The 15,438-nt window shown below is 39.5% G+C and overlaps 5 protein-coding genes across 5 annotated transcripts in view; 2 read left to right on the plus strand and 3 right to left on the minus strand.

Moving 5' to 3' along the window:
• Positions 1-818, plus strand: LOC118365400 (hemoglobin subunit alpha-2-like). Its single transcript, XM_035747574.2, has 3 exons — positions 1-95; positions 200-407; positions 605-818. The coding sequence occupies exons 1-3, from the start codon at positions 1-3 to the stop codon at positions 731-733; spliced, it is 432 nt and encodes a 143-aa protein (XP_035603467.1). The 3' UTR covers positions 734-818.
• A 2,043-nt stretch (positions 819-2,861) lies between these two features.
• On the minus strand, positions 2,862-3,656 carry LOC118365390 (hemoglobin subunit beta-like). The gene is made up of 3 exons (XM_035747565.1): positions 3,528-3,656; positions 3,196-3,418; positions 2,862-3,093 (listed from the first exon to the last, which is right to left on the minus strand). Exons 1-3 carry the CDS (start codon positions 3,617-3,619, stop codon positions 2,965-2,967), a joined length of 444 nt encoding a protein of 147 aa, XP_035603458.1. The 5' UTR covers positions 3,620-3,656; the 3' UTR covers positions 2,862-2,964.
• Positions 3,657-9,296: 5,640 nt separating this feature from the next.
• Positions 9,297-10,262, minus strand: LOC118365386 (hemoglobin subunit beta-like). Its single transcript, XM_035747562.2, has 3 exons — positions 10,146-10,262; positions 9,688-9,910; positions 9,297-9,520 (listed from the first exon to the last, which is right to left on the minus strand). Exons 1-3 carry the CDS (start codon positions 10,235-10,237, stop codon positions 9,392-9,394), a joined length of 444 nt encoding a protein of 147 aa, XP_035603455.1. The 5' UTR covers positions 10,238-10,262; the 3' UTR covers positions 9,297-9,391.
• A 1,168-nt stretch (positions 10,263-11,430) lies between these two features.
• LOC118365399 (hemoglobin embryonic subunit alpha-like) lies at positions 11,431-12,557 on the plus strand. Its single transcript, XM_035747573.2, has 3 exons — positions 11,431-11,611; positions 11,721-11,928; positions 12,115-12,557. Exons 1-3 carry the CDS (start codon positions 11,517-11,519, stop codon positions 12,241-12,243), a joined length of 432 nt encoding a protein of 143 aa, XP_035603466.2. The 5' UTR covers positions 11,431-11,516; the 3' UTR covers positions 12,244-12,557.
• Positions 12,558-13,874: 1,317 nt separating this feature from the next.
• Positions 13,875-15,438, minus strand: part of LOC118365368 (KN motif and ankyrin repeat domain-containing protein 2-like) — a 29,118-nt gene continuing 27,554 nt past the window's right edge. The window contains exon 13 of the mRNA XM_052518794.1: positions 13,875-14,565. Coding sequence (XP_052374754.1) covers positions 14,533-14,565 — 33 coding nt within the window. The 3' untranslated portion in view covers positions 13,875-14,532. The remainder of the gene's footprint in view (positions 14,566-15,438) is intronic.

Below are 15,438 nucleotides of genomic sequence, written 5' to 3' on the forward strand. Positions count from 1 at the left end.
ATGAGTCTCACAGCCAAGGACAAACAGATCGTGACAGCCTTTTTTGGAAAGGTGTCTTGCAAAGCAGAGGACATCGGAAATGAGGCTCTCTCTAGGTAACGGCATCTTTATATATTGAACTGATTGTTCTGTAACAGAGTTATGCGGTGCATTTACGCACGTTAAATCATAATACATAATCACATGTTTTTATTTCCAGGACCCTGGTGGTGTACCCCCAGACCAAGACCTACTTCTCCCACTGGACGGACCTGAGCCCCGGCTCTGCTCCCGTCAAGAAGCACGGTCTGACCGTCATGGGAGGCGTCCTGGAAGCGGTGACCAAGATCGACGACCTGGCCGGTGGTCTTCTGACCCTCAGCGAGCTTCACGCCTTCACGCTGCGTGTGGATCCCGCCAACTTCAAGGTGACTAAATAACTTACTGAATCAATAAAACGATTCACCCTTTCTCAAAATATCACAGCGGCAACCGTGTCCAAATTTGAGTCCTATGTATGTATTTTGTGAAGGTTCCAATTGAATCTTCAGAAACACTATATTTTGCATATGGACTAGGCCTAAAACGCTTCATAATAATATCTCTATTCCCTCTACATCTACAGATCATCAACCACAACATCCTGGTGGTGCTGGCCATGCTGTTCCCTGACGACTTTACCCCTGAGGTGCACGTGTCTGTGGACAAGTTCCTCGCCAAGTTGGCCCTGGCGCTTTCCGAGAAGTATCGTTAAAAGGCGAGAAGATAAATCCTCTCGGTTTTCTGTGTTGATCATAAATTTGCACATGTTGTATGATATGAATCATGGAATAAAAATACCGTCATCAACAACTGTTTATCTTGATCGTTTTTATTTAAAGGGAAAGCGGATTTTGCAATGTAAACAATTGTGTGGCGAAAACAGCCAGGCTTAGCATTATGCATCAATTAAACATGACACAAACAGAATAGGTTTGGAGAGCCCTGTTATAACATGCATCTTCCAATTGCAACGTCTGCTTATGCCCACACATGTTGTCTCAAGAACATTTTATATTTGTAATTCCCTCAAACACTAAGCTAGGCATACCTCATTTCAAAATAGGCCATCATCACTGTCAATCGTGGATGATAGTTATTACCGGCAAAACTGCGTCTTTATTCCAATAATTTGATAGGTCTTAATTAGTTTCATGGAAATAGTCTATGTATTTTGATCTTGTTGAATGACTGTTTAGAGCAGATGGTGTTAACAGACCCAAAGCCTTTCTTGTATTTTGTTTCAATCAAAGCATATATCCTGTTTAGTGTTGGCGCATGATACTTTGTTTTGTTTTGTTTGTACTATTCAGCTTCAGCTAACCATTCTAAAATCTCATTACAAATGATGAGGTGTTTTTGGTGGAACAGTAACATTAGCCTATAGAACTAACATTAGTAACATTAGCCTATAGCCTATAGAAATATAAATAATAATGAATCGTTACGTGATCTTACGAGACATTGATTCAGCTTTGATCTAGCTTTACTAAACGAGCACCATTGTGAGAAGTGATAATCTTCTATTTGTAATAATAATAATACGTGATGAGTAAGACTATTAGGCTTAAGGAACAGATCTTGATGTTATTGTAAACGATTGGAGTGCCCTTCATGGTTCCAAAAGGACAGCGCTAAATAAACTTTGATTTGATTAGCTTGAACACATGGTTACAATATACCCTATTACAGAATAAAATAAAACATAGGGGTAAATAATCCATTCATATTATTTATTTGCAAATATTGAATCAATATATCAATTGATTAAATAGCGCACGTAAATCATTACTACATAGAATGAAAGGAAATTCGTTTTAAAACAGTCATAAAATCATGCTTTTGCTGTGGTGTCACGTTCTGACCATAGTTCTGTTCTTTTATTCTTTATTCTGTGCTTTGGTCCGATCCTTACTCCTCCTCAGACGAAGAGGAGGAAATCCGTTACATTTGGTGTATTTATGCATCTCAATAAACTATGATCTAAATGCACTTCCAACTTGGCCCAATATACATTTCAATTTTCCCACCACGACATAGCCTACCAAGCTAGAACATTTAGCCTTTATTTAACTAGGCAAGTCAGTTAATAACAAATTATTATTTTACAATGACGGCCTACCCTGGCCAAACCCTCCCCTAACCCGGACGACGCTGGGCCAATTGTGCGTCACCCCATGCTCTGCGTCACCCCATGTCCTGGGTCTAAACCAATAGCCAACACAGGCTAAATATCTTAAGCAGGGCTACGGCAACTTCCAGGGAGGGTCAGGCACTTGGGCTTTGCGGTGGCCACTCTGGTTTGGGTGTCCTCGGCATTGCTGTGACCAAGTGTTCACATATAGTTCTGGATTCCAATGCGTAATAGCAGGTCGGTGGAGTTTTATGAACATCAATGCAGACACAGTTCATTTCGATTTTTTCCCATTTTATATACATTCTGATGCTCCAAGACTCCAACCGGCCTCCCCAGCACACATGTAGCCTACAGTTCTTCATCATTAGCCAGAGAGAGGACAGGGAAGAAACCACAATTTTACCTACCTCTCGGCTGCTGTAGCCTACATCATTAATAGGGTTGTCATTCTAACGCTATTTATGGAATTTACCCCTCGTGTATGTTATAATAGTTCATGTGTGTGAAATGTATTTTAGGACAATTTTCGTGCTTTTGGTTGGACAGAGAATTGGGTGCTTTCGAACCAGCCTGGTTCCTCTCTAGGTTTCTTCCTAGGTTCTAGCCTTTCTAGGGAATTATTCCTAGCCACTGTGCTTCTACACCTGCTGGGTTTCTGTACTTTGAGATATCAGCACATAATGAAAGCGATAACAAATATATTTTCGATTTAGCACTTTATTTTCCCTTTAGAATCGATACATTTATGATACATGCAATGCAGGACGCTGGATGTTGCTCTGTTACTGTTGACGCAAGCAACGAACGCTCTAGTGGTACTGTCTGCCCAGGGAGCTCACCACGACCGCAAGGAACTTCTGGAAAGCACCCTGGACGTCAGCGGTGAAGTCGGCACCCATTCTTGCAGCAACGACAATAGTCAAGCAGTCAGCCAGCAGCTGCAAAATAAAAATTCAAATTGGCATGTATAAAAATGCATTCTGGCACACTATTGAGAGTAGAATATGACCTTGTGAAGTATAAAAGTATAACTAATTTACCCGGAAGTTGTCGGGATCCACGCGCAATTTCTCGGAGTGCAGCACGCTCAGCTCTGCGTAGGTGGCCTTGATGTCATCCATGTTCTTGACAGCCCGGTCCAGTCCGCGCAGGACCGTCTTTCCGTGAGCGGCGACCATTGGGTTTCCCTGGATGGCAGCGGCGTTGTACAGGTTTCCGAAGTTACCGAAATACCTCTGGGTCCAGGGGTACACGACCAGACACCTGTAAGTGAATAATGGGATTATGAGTGACTGCATTAATCATATAATATGCACGAGGTCAAATGTAAATGTAGGCCTATTTTTAAGGATGTATGACAAAGAGCAAAGACCTGGAAAGAGCCGCGGGGCCCACGTCATCGTAGTCCATCTTCTCGAAGATGCTCGGGATTGTTTTGCGCTCGAAGTCTGTCCACTGAACCATATTGACGTTTGTGATGTATCACTCAAGATGATATGTACTGTTCATGCTACTGAAGGGACAGTTTATATACGCGTTTTGTCTCCACACCAAAAGCCAACTATTGGTCTAGCTGTTTTGAGTGGGCTGGGTTAACAATGGTTGTAGAAATGCATTGCAGTACCACGCCAGCCCATTCATAGCCTACTGTAAATTACAACGACCGAAAGGAACAAATCACCAAGACAGGAACGATAGTTCTCATGTTCCTTTTATGCTCATTCATTAATTATCATCATTATTTATTACCAATTCATATTTGAAATGATTTAAGTGTCGTTGGTGGAAACATGGACAGTGTAATATCCCCGTGACTGCCGATGTATAGACAAATAATTAACACTTTGGTTTTCAGAAAGTCAAATTAAGAAAAAAGTTCTGCCAAAAGCCGATAAAGAAAATATGTTGCCTGCCTTTTATTTTATTTTATTTAGGCCTAATAAAACATTTTAGTGTTTTTTAAAATAATTTATTTTCCTTTTATTAATCTACATTTTTTTGATGATAAAGCATGTTTTCATTCACAATACATTTTTTTTACTATAGTATTTTATTGAATAATATGACTTAAAATTACGATATCAAGATGTGTGTGCCTATGTTTTTTCAAGCAAGTGCACGTTTGAGCAATTATTTAAATCATGATTGGTGTATGAAGTTGTATAATATTAAATGTTGCAAAGTAACCTAATAAATGACCTATTGTAGTCAATAGTCTTCTCTGTAAGAGCTGGGCCATTCTCATGTAACGTTTGGGTGAGAAATCTGATCCAAGACCAGTGCTTCTGGCTTATTGATTATTTCATGAAATAATAACCTGGTCTAAATACTGGTAATGCAGGTCTCCAGAAGACAAACAGTAATGACATATATCATATAAGGATGTAAGGTCATATCATATCATGTATTTTATTTTATTTTTATTTCACCTTTATTTAACCAGGTAGGCTAGTTGAGAACAAGTTCTCATTTGCAACTGCGACCTGGCCAAGATAAAGCATTGCAGTGTGAACAGACAACAACACAGAGTTACACATGGAGTTAACAAAACATACAATCAATAATACAGTACAACAAAATAAAGAAAAAACCCAATGTGGACCCACAGTGGAGTAGTTTTCAACTTTGTGGATAGTGGATATATTTGTGTAATTATTTAAATCATCAATAATTATATCAATAATCTAGGTCTATCAATTAAATAAATAAGTAACTAAACATTAAAACACATATAGCCTACGATTAATCACCAAGGACAACAACGTTTGAGATTCGATCCGTAGGATTCATTTATTGCAACTTTTCATTTCAATTTGTACCCTACAAAGATTGTAAAGTGGAAATCTGTCTCATTGCTTAACCGTACTTCTCAGACAGAGCCAGGGCCAACTGGGCCAGAAACTTGTCCGTGGCCACGTGCACCTCAGGGGTGAAGTCGTCAGGGAACATCATGGCCAGCGTCACCAGCATGTTGTGGTTGAAGATCTGGGGATGTGAAGGGAGAGCAGAAACATTATTAGAAGCATATTTCACGAGTATGTTTCTGAAAATTGAAATCCATACATTAAGCTATTACAGTATTCAAACTTGGACGGTTTCTAATGGAAAAAATCTACTAGTGAGAAAGAAAACAAGTGCATTTTTAACCAATCTTTAACTTGATGTGCATGTGCGAGTTCCATTTTTACGCACGTGCATGGTAAGGAATTTTCAACCATTCACGAGTAAATCAAATGTCTTAAATACTTGTATTGATCAATTATTTGTATTAATAATTCAATAATTGTAATTACCTGGAAAGCGCCTCGTTGGCAACATCCTCTGCCCTGCCGGCAACCTTGCCAAAAAGGCCTTGACAATTGCCTTGTCCTTAGCGGAGAGACTCATTGTTGCTTCAACTTCTTGACTTGCTGCCAACCAACTCAATAGAGCTCACTCTTTTGGGGCCCTTTTTGTGTATTGTCTGATCTGCCCAAGCACGATGCTGCTGCCCAGAAACCACCTCCAAAAGAGACCCGTTGGTTATCTCTTATCATAGCGTGCCATCTTAGTTGTTTACAACTCATGGCACACAGCCAAGTATAGATAAAAAAAAAAGTTATGGGCGTATGGCAAGGTTATTCAACCGTTATTTTCTTCTTTCTTTTAGTGGATTTGTTATTATTATTTTATTTAGAATGTTGTGAATATCGCTGGCAAAACAGAATAAACGAATGTTGAATGGCATACCGAGAGTAGAAAAGAGGAGCATATATTTGTTTTATTATGTCAACTTTATTTCTCAACTCCTAATATTGAGCCCAATAACACTCACTGGAGAATCTGACCTATGCTTTGAAAAAGGACCTACTAATAGGCTAGTGCCGCAAGTGCTCCTGGCTGCTGTTAAGTTTCTTGACTTGGACATTCCTTTGTTTATCCAGCTAAACAGCTGTTTTTAGCGAAAATGTGTTTGGAGTTTACACTTCCTCTTCCACCTATAACTGAGGAGGTCAACATAATTAAAAACAATCTACCAAATTAATATATATTCATTTTGAAATGTTGATTTACTTCTCCTTGCCATTGACACTACATGACCAAAAGTATGTATCCACCTGCTCATCGAACACCTCATTCCCAAATCATGGGCATTAATATAGAGTTGGTCCCCCCTTTGCTGCAAGAACAGCCTCCACTCTTCTGGGAAGGCTTTCCACTTGATGTTGGAACATTGCTGTGGGGACTTGCTTCCATTCAGCAACAAGAGCATTAGTGAGGTCAGGCACTGATTTTGGCTATAAGGCCTGGCTCGTAGTCGGCATTCCAATTAATCCCAAAGGTGTTCAGTGAGGTTGTGGTCAGAGTTCTTCCACACAGATCTCGACAAACCATTTCTGTATGGACCTCACTTTGTGCATGGGGGAAATGTCATGCTGAAACAGGAAAGGGCCTTCTCCAAACTGTTGCCCCAATGTTGGAAGCACAGAATTGTCTTAACGCATGTTGTAGCGTTAAGATTTCCCTTCACTGGAACTAAGGGGCCTAGCCCAAACCATGAAAAACATCCCCAGACCCATTCCTCCTCCACCAAACTTTACAGTAGGCACTATGCAATCGGACAGGTAGCGTTTTCCTGGCATCTGCCAAACCCAAATTAGTCCGACGGACTGCCAGATTCAACGACAATGAGTGAACTCCCATTCTCAACAGAATGAAAACAGCAGTCCACAAAACTTTAGAGCTGGACAGTAGGGTCAAAGCCTGTGTCACAATTTAAGCTTATACTTTGTCAACATTTGGCCATAACACGACAACACAAGGATTCTCTTTAGACTGTGAAAATGTTGTGCTGAAAGGACAGCTCCGCTAATCGGTCAGGATGCAGCATAGAGACAGCGATGGTCAGGATGAACTTGGTGGTGCTGAAGAACAGCTCCAACATTTAGAGAAATCGTACTGATGATGAGGGCACACTTTGTCTCAGCAGCTACCAAACATTAGCCACTGTAATGGTTTTTGTAGTTTCATCCTAATAACTATATTTATATGGATTCATTGAATGAAATTGCTTAATTTATAATATGTATCTTAGAATATAATTTGTATTTTCCAGGTGTCTTATTGTATATCCATGGACTCAGAGGTACTTTGGAACCTTTGGAGACTTAAACAGTGCAGCGGCTATCATGGGCAATAAAACATTTGCCAGGCATGTGCTGAATGGCATCGAGCGAGCTGTGTAGAATATGGACGACATCAAGAACACCGGCACTCATTGATTTACATCCAAGAGGATTAATCCAACTTAAAATTCCCTGTCTTATGTCAGTTAGGATCACCACTTAATTTTAAGAAATGTTAATGTTAGAATAATAGTAGAGAGAATGATTTATTTCAGCTTTAATTTATTTCATCACATTCCCAGTGGGTCAGAAGTTTACATACTGTACACTCAATTAGTATTTGGTAGCATTGTCTTTAAATTGTTAAACTTGGGTCAAACGTTTTGGGTAGCCTTCCACAAGCTTCCCACAATAAGTTGGGTGAACTTTGGCCCATTCCTCCAGACAGTAAATGAATGAGGTTTGTAGGCCTCCTTGCTCGCACATGCTTTTTCAGTTCTGCCCACACATTTTCTATAAGATTGAGGTCAGGGCTTTGTGATGGCCACTCCAATACGTTGACTTTGTTGTCCTTAAGCCATGTTGCCACAACTTTGGAAGTATACTTGGGGTCATTGTACATTTGGAAGACCCATTTGTGACCAAGCATTAACTTCCTGACTGATGTCTTGAGATGTTGCTTCAATATATCCACATAATATTCCTCTATTCCATCTATTTTGTGAAGCGCACCAGTCCCTCCTGCAGCAAAGCACCCCCACAAAATGATGCTGCCACCCCCTTGCTTCACGGTTGGGATGGTGTTCTTTGGCTTGCAAGCCTCCCCCTTTTTCCTCCAAACATAACGATGGTCATTATGACCAAACAGTTCTATTTTTGTTACATCAGACCAGAGGACATTTCTCCAAAAAGTACGATCTTTGTCCCCATGTGCAGTTGCAAACTGTAGTCTGGCTTTTTTATGGCGGTTTTGGAGCAGTGGCTTCTTCCTTACTGAGTGCGCCTCCACAGTACAGTACGTTCTGTGCCTCCTCCTCGCACTCGCCCTGAGGTGCGTGTCATCAGCCCGGTGCCACCTGTACCGGTCCCACACATCAGATCTTCCACTTTACAATCTTGGAAATTGCTCCCAAGAATGAACCAGACTTGTAGAGGTCGACATTTTTGTTTCTGAGGTCTTGGCTGATTTCTTTTGATTGTCCTATGATGTGAAGCAAAGAGGCACTGAGTTTGAAGGTAGGCCTTGAAATCCATACACAGGTACACCTCCAATTGACTCAAATTATGTCAATTAGCCTGTCAGAAGCTTCTAAAGCCATGACATCATTTTCTGGAATTTTCCAAGCTGTTTAAAGGCACAGTCAACTTAGTGTATGTAAACTTCTGACCCACTGGAATTGTGATACAGTGAACTATAAGTGAACTAATCTGTCTGTAAACAATTGTTGGAAAAATGACTTGTGTCATGCACAAAGTAGATGTCCAACCGACTTGCCAAAACTATAGTTTGTTAACAAGATATTTGTGGAGTGGTTGAAAAACGAGTTTTAATAACTCCAACATAAGTGTATGTAATCTTCCGACTTCAACTGTAGCAACTTGGGAGTCTAGGTTTAAACTCTCGATCACTCAACAATTTCTCGCCACACAAATACATGAACCTAACATTGAATACCAGAACTGTTATGAGAAGTTTACTTGAACTTTTGAGTTAGATGATTGTGTGTTGAATCAGGAATTAATCATTGCAGTCCTGATATCATTTAAACGCATTGTATTAATTCAAGCACCATTAAACACAAGGTTGTATTTATTAGTTGCATTGGTTAGTTCATGCACATGTAACATGTCAGTGTGGTTAATTGGCAAATATTTTAGTTATTTGCTAAATATTTGTATATCGCACATTATCAATATCTGATTAACAAGGTTGAAATATTTATACACTTAGTTCATAATGCATATGTGCCACCATATTGATGTTCATGCAAGACAATAAGGCACAGATTAAACAAATATTAATTTGTGGAAGATTTTATTTGCTTTAGTAGAAGGAACAACATGTGCCTCTAAACAAATGATCAGCGCTTGTTGGTACTCTGGTGGTCGTCCGTCTCGGAGTGGAGGGGCTCTAGTGGTACTGTCTGCCCAGGGAGCTCACAACGACGGCCAGGAACTTCTGGAAAGCGCCCTGGACATCAGCGGTGAAGTCAGCACCCATTCTTGCAGCAACGACAATAGTAAGGCAGTCAGCCAGCAGCTGCAAAAGAAAGAAGCAAATGGACAAGTAAGAAAACGCATTCTGCCACACCATTGTAAGAAAACGCATTCTGCCACACCATCGTAAGAAAACGCATTCTGCCACACCATCTATGCCACACCATAGATAGGCAAGTACTTTGTGTGAAGTAGAACATTTCAATTTACCCGGAAGTTGTCTGGATCCACCCGCAATTTCTCGGAGTGCAGCACGCTCAACTCTGCGTAGGTGGCCTTGATGTCATCCATGTTCTTGACAGCCCGGTCCAGTCCGCGCAGGACCGTCTTTCCGTGAGCGGCGACCATTGGGTTTCCCTGAATAGCAGCGGCGTTGTACAGGTTTCCAAAGTTACCGAAATACCTCTGGGTCCAGGGGTACACGACCAGACACCTGTAGAAATAATAAACAGTTAAGAATTACACAAACGTGATATCTGCATACACACATATCTTCCGGAAATCAATGAATGTGTAATTTGCAGATGTCAATTACGCGTTAATTACATGCTTGTCTCAAGTACGACTTCGTCTTGAAAATCATAATAACAAGCGCATAATAATATAATAACAATAAAATAACATGACTAATTACAATAATTTGTAGACCACAGTTTTAAACGCACTACCTGGAAAGAGCCGCGGGCCCAACGTCATCGTAGTCCATCTTCTCGAAGACGCTCTGAATGGTGGCGCGCTCAAAGTCTGTCCACTGAACCATGTTGCTAGCTGTTGAAGTTTCTTTCGCAGAGGCTAACGAATCATATACACTTTGTCTTCGTTTGAGCAGCGTTTTTAAAAGGATCGGGACGCTCCTCCCTAAAGACAGCGATGGGTGGGGTCATGGTAAGGGGCTGTATAAGCCAAAAGTCACAGATTTTACTGAGATAATAATGTGAAGTTTTACCGTTTACCATATATGTTTAAAAGCAATTTTACAATAATACACTGTCCTAAAATCATCAATTTAAGTATTAGGTTACATACCAATTATTACATTATTAGAAATATTAACAAAAATAAGCCCCAAATAGTGGGGAAATATACCATTCTCAACACATGCAAATACATGTGTAATATGCCTACTATCTGAAGATATAGACCTATTGCACATTAATTACACTTGTTGGGGATTCAATTACTTTGAGAAACATTTTTCAACTATCTCTGTGTATGCCTATAGTCAGATATTAGTACGATATAACTACGATATTAATATATTTCTAAGATATATTAAATAGCCTACTACGATATTACATAATTTTTATCCTTGTAATATATTTCTAAACAAATTAATTGATATTTCACCTCTATGTTCTTGCTGTGCTAGTAAGGTCAAACCCATTTAATATTTATTTTTATAGTTGCACTATTCCAGTCTATTTGGGGATAATGCATCTCTACTGTCAACTTCTCCATATTTCTGAATACAGGCTTCTATTTCTTACTTATGATACAGGCAATTTAGCTAATGACAATACAATTAGACTTATCTTTATTGGTTAAATACCATAAAGCCAGAGTGATAAATAAATAAACGAATATTGAATGATTTTGTACTGAAATAAAATATGGAAATTACTGACTCCCTTGTGAAAACTACCAGCATTAAAAAACCTCTCAACACATCTCTAATACTAAAAACTTCGTAGACTTCAATGACTGTCATAATCATGTATATATAGATATATATGTTTTATCCATCTCTACCCTGTGTGTTTTATGTTTGATATTGTGTGCTGCTCAGAAGGTGCTAACAATGTCTTTGTACGTCTTGTATGGAGGATTGTACCAACTCGTGTTTTTGTCCAGTAAAATAATCAGAAATGTAATAACTTGTGAGGGATTGTGCCTATTGAACATTAACAAAAGGCATGTTGTATCTTGTTTATCTTGGAGGTGGGCCTGCATTGGGTGGGGCTCGCGGCTAATATAAAAAGTCTTCGTTTGTAAGAGCTCATCACTGAACTTCTACTCCAGCATCGTCTTTAACTACAACCATGAGTCTCACCGCTAAGGACAAGAAAATGGTCAAGGCCTTCTGGGCCAAGGTGGCCGGCAAAGCTGAAGACATCGGCTGCGATGCTCTGTCTAGGTAATGGCTGTCGTGCTGCTAATCTTATAGCTGTTTTTGAAGTAAAAATGTAGACTGTTTGGAGTTAGTGTTCCATCTTTCTTGACATGTTTTTTTTCTTCCGGTGCAGGACGCTGGTTGTGTACCCCCAAACCAAGACCTACTTCTCCCACTGGAAGGACCTGAGCCCCGGTTCTGCCCCAGTCAGGAAGCACGGTGGGACCATCATGGGAGGCATCAGTTTAGCCGTGGCCAGCATCGACGACATCAGCGCAGGTCTCCTCGCCCTCAGCGAGCTGCATGCCTTCAAGCTGCGTGTCGATCCCGCCAACTTCAAGGTCAGGACAGTCACATCATTATTTATAATAATTTGTTTACCGTTGACACCAAATGAAAATGTATAGGTAAAATGCATTTAAAATATATCGGGTACTCTTTACAGTAAAATGGACAACGTAGATTATTAAATAAAATATCATATTAAAACATGTAGCGTACTAATGTCCATTCCTATTGTCCTGTAGATCCTGTCCCACAACATCTTGGTGGTGCTGGCTATCTTGTTCCCCAATGATTTCAACCCCGAAGCTCATGTGGCCATGGACAAGTTCCTGGCAGCGGTGGGCCGGGCTCTGTCTGAGAAGTACCGATAAGATGTGGACAGAAGGATCAGACCAGACGGATTGCAGCATTGATCAGCACTGTGCTCAGCTCTGTATTGTTGTAAAATATAATTAAATGTTAAAACACCCATAATTACGTTTTTTGGTCTTTACTTTGGTTTTTAATTCGTTGTTTTGTAGAGCATAGGACCTGATATGATTAAATAAGTTGCTGTTTGCAAGTCTGAAAGACATCGAAAGTCAAAAAGGTATTCCTCAAGAAAATGGAAACTATATGACAAACATTTCCACACAAAGCGGTGCTTAGAGAAGTTAGCAGTAAACGTTTAGAAGTAAATAAATAAAATCAGAGAAGGGGAACAAAGTCGAAATATTAGCCTATAGATCATCAAATGGCTCGCTTAGAACTTGCTATTGATTAACAAGATTGAACAAACTATTTGACATAGGACCACATAAACAAAATGGAAAAAACGATTTGATATAACAAAGTAATATATATTAGATAATTAGGCTAATTAGGACTATGTATATATTATGAATGGATTGGTAGTATTTATAAAATACAATTTCCTAAAGTCAAAGTTGTCAAGGACAGGAGGTGCTTCTGATAAATGTATTTTGTATTTTATAGGGTTCTTTTGACTAACTGATTTATTGTTATTAATAAACAAAAATGTATCTCATGTTGATCTGGATAAAGCTAGAATCCTTAGTTGAAACAATGACAAAGTAGTCATGGTCTGTTTTGGTAAAAAGCTGCGGGGTGGGCATAGAGAGATGTGACCACTCTCAAAATCGTAGACAGAGCTATGGATGCAAGGACTGACTATCCATGATATCAAAATTATAGTTTTAACCATGTTTTGAGGCTATGCAGTGTCTGTTTACATTTAATTTGTTTGCAATCAGAGTAAAATAATCTTATATTTTGGGTTCTGATGGGGTACGACAGTTGAACTGAGCTCATGAGGTCTTTACAAGTTATATTATTTAAGAATCAATGGGTATATATTATTAATTCTCAAAATCGATGTACAGTTGAAGTCGGAAGTTTACATACACCTTAGCCAAATACATTTAAACTCAGTTTTTCACAATTCCTGACAAAGAGGATACTGCTGTTGCAAATAAATGACTAACGTTTCAATCGTTTCCTTCTCCCAGCTGCTGGGCGACTGCCTCACCGTTGTTCTGGCCTCCCAGATGAGGCGAGGCTTCACGCCAGACGTCCAAGCGGCCTGGCAGGAGTTCCTGACTGTGGTAATCTCTGCGCTATGCAGACAGTACAACTAAATACATGTTCTATAGTGGAATACACATATATATTTTATTATAGAGGACATTTTGTATGAATAATAAAATATATTGTTGAGCACAGGTCCATGCTCTTCACTTCATTCTGTTTGAGGGGGCAGTAAAATAGGAGCCATTAGAAAATGTAGCCAAGTCTACTTTACTTTGGCCTAAGTGAGGTTGAGAAACCTCTCTTTGACTCTGGGGTCACGATAGAGGGTATATTTGGTCAACTATCACATGTAGCAACGAATTCTTATCAACGGAATGATCAATATATTCATCAGTATTATGTTATAGTAGTTACATCAAAACGTTCCTTGTTTTCTAATACACGTCTGTAGGAAAAGTAAGGTAGTCAATCATGTTGCCCAGGTGAACTTTTATTTGCCTCGGGTAGGCAGAATTTGCATAAACAGTATCAGTCAAAAGTTTGGACACACCTACACATTCAAGGGTTTTTCTATATTTTTGCTATTTTCCTAAATTGTAGAATAATAGTGAAGACATCAAAACTATGAAATAACACATATGGAATATGGAACCAAAAAAAGTGTTAAACAAATCCAAAAATATATTTTATATTTGAGATTCTTCAAATAGCCACCCTTTGCCTTGATGACAGCTTTGCACACTCTTAGCATTTTTCTATTTTTGTAACCTTTATTTAACTAGGCAAGTAAGTTAAGAGCAAATTATTATTTACAATGACAGCCGACCGGGGAACAGTGGGTTAACTGCCTTGTTCAGGGGCAGAACGACAGATCGGGGATTCGATACAGCAACCTTTTGGTTACTGGCCCAACACTCTAACCACTAGGCTACCTGTCACATTCACATTCACATTCACCTTCACCTGGAATGCTTTTCCAACAGTCTTGAAGCAATTCCCATACATACTAAGCACTTGTAGGCTGCTTTTCCTTCCCTCTGCGGTCCAACTCATCCCAATCCATCTCCATTTGGTGGAGGCCAGGTCATCTGATGCAGCACTCATCACTTTCCTTCTTGTTCAACTAGCCCTTACACAGCCTGGAGGTGTGTTGGGTCATTTTCCTGTTGAAAAACAAATGATAGTCCCACTAAGCCAAAATCAGATGGGATGGTATATTGCTGCAGAATGCTGTGGTAGCCATGATTTGCGACTGCACATGAGGAAACTTTCAAAGTTCTGGAAATGTTCCACATTGATTGACCTTTGTGTCTTAAAGTAATGATGGACTGTTTATTATCTTTGCTTGTTTGAGGTGTTCTTGACAGAATATGGGCTTGATCATTTAAATAGGGCTATCATCTGTATATCACCCCTACCATGCCACAAGGGTGGCTACTTTGAGGAATCTCAAATATAAAATATATTTTGATTTGTTTAACACTTTTTTCGTTACTACATGATTGCATATGTGTTATTTCATATTTTATGTCTTCACTATTATTCTACAAAATTGTACAAATAAATAAAAACCCTTGAATGAGTAGGTGTGTCAAAATGTTTGACTTGTACTGTATATATGCCTAGAAAACGAACACACAATTGGAAATAATGTGAATTTAAACTTGTCTAGCAGTGAGCTCATATTTGGACGATTTGGTGCTCTAACAAGAGGTGGGGTGCATATTGAGAAAGGGCATCTATCTTTGTCTCTGCATATCTCAAAGGAAACACGCGTCAGTTGTATCACAGTGTTCTGGTTCCACCCTAGTCGCTCAGTTAGCGTGGCACTGGGATGGTATGCATGTACTTCGATTCAGATCATATTTCCGGGATAGTATGCCCTACGACATCAGAGTCACTTTCCTTGTTTGAGGTCAATTGGCTATTAATAGCATATAAAGGCACATTCTGAACATTTGACCTTTTTGTAAGAAAGTCATGCTGATTGTCATTATCCTGTTTGTACCATGGGCCATACATGGGGCATTCATTGG

The sequence above is a fragment of the Oncorhynchus keta genome, chromosome 5 (genome assembly GCF_023373465.1).
Source record: "Oncorhynchus keta strain PuntledgeMale-10-30-2019 chromosome 5, Oket_V2, whole genome shotgun sequence".
Classification (NCBI taxonomy): Eukaryota; Metazoa; Chordata; class Actinopteri; order Salmoniformes; family Salmonidae; genus Oncorhynchus; species Oncorhynchus keta.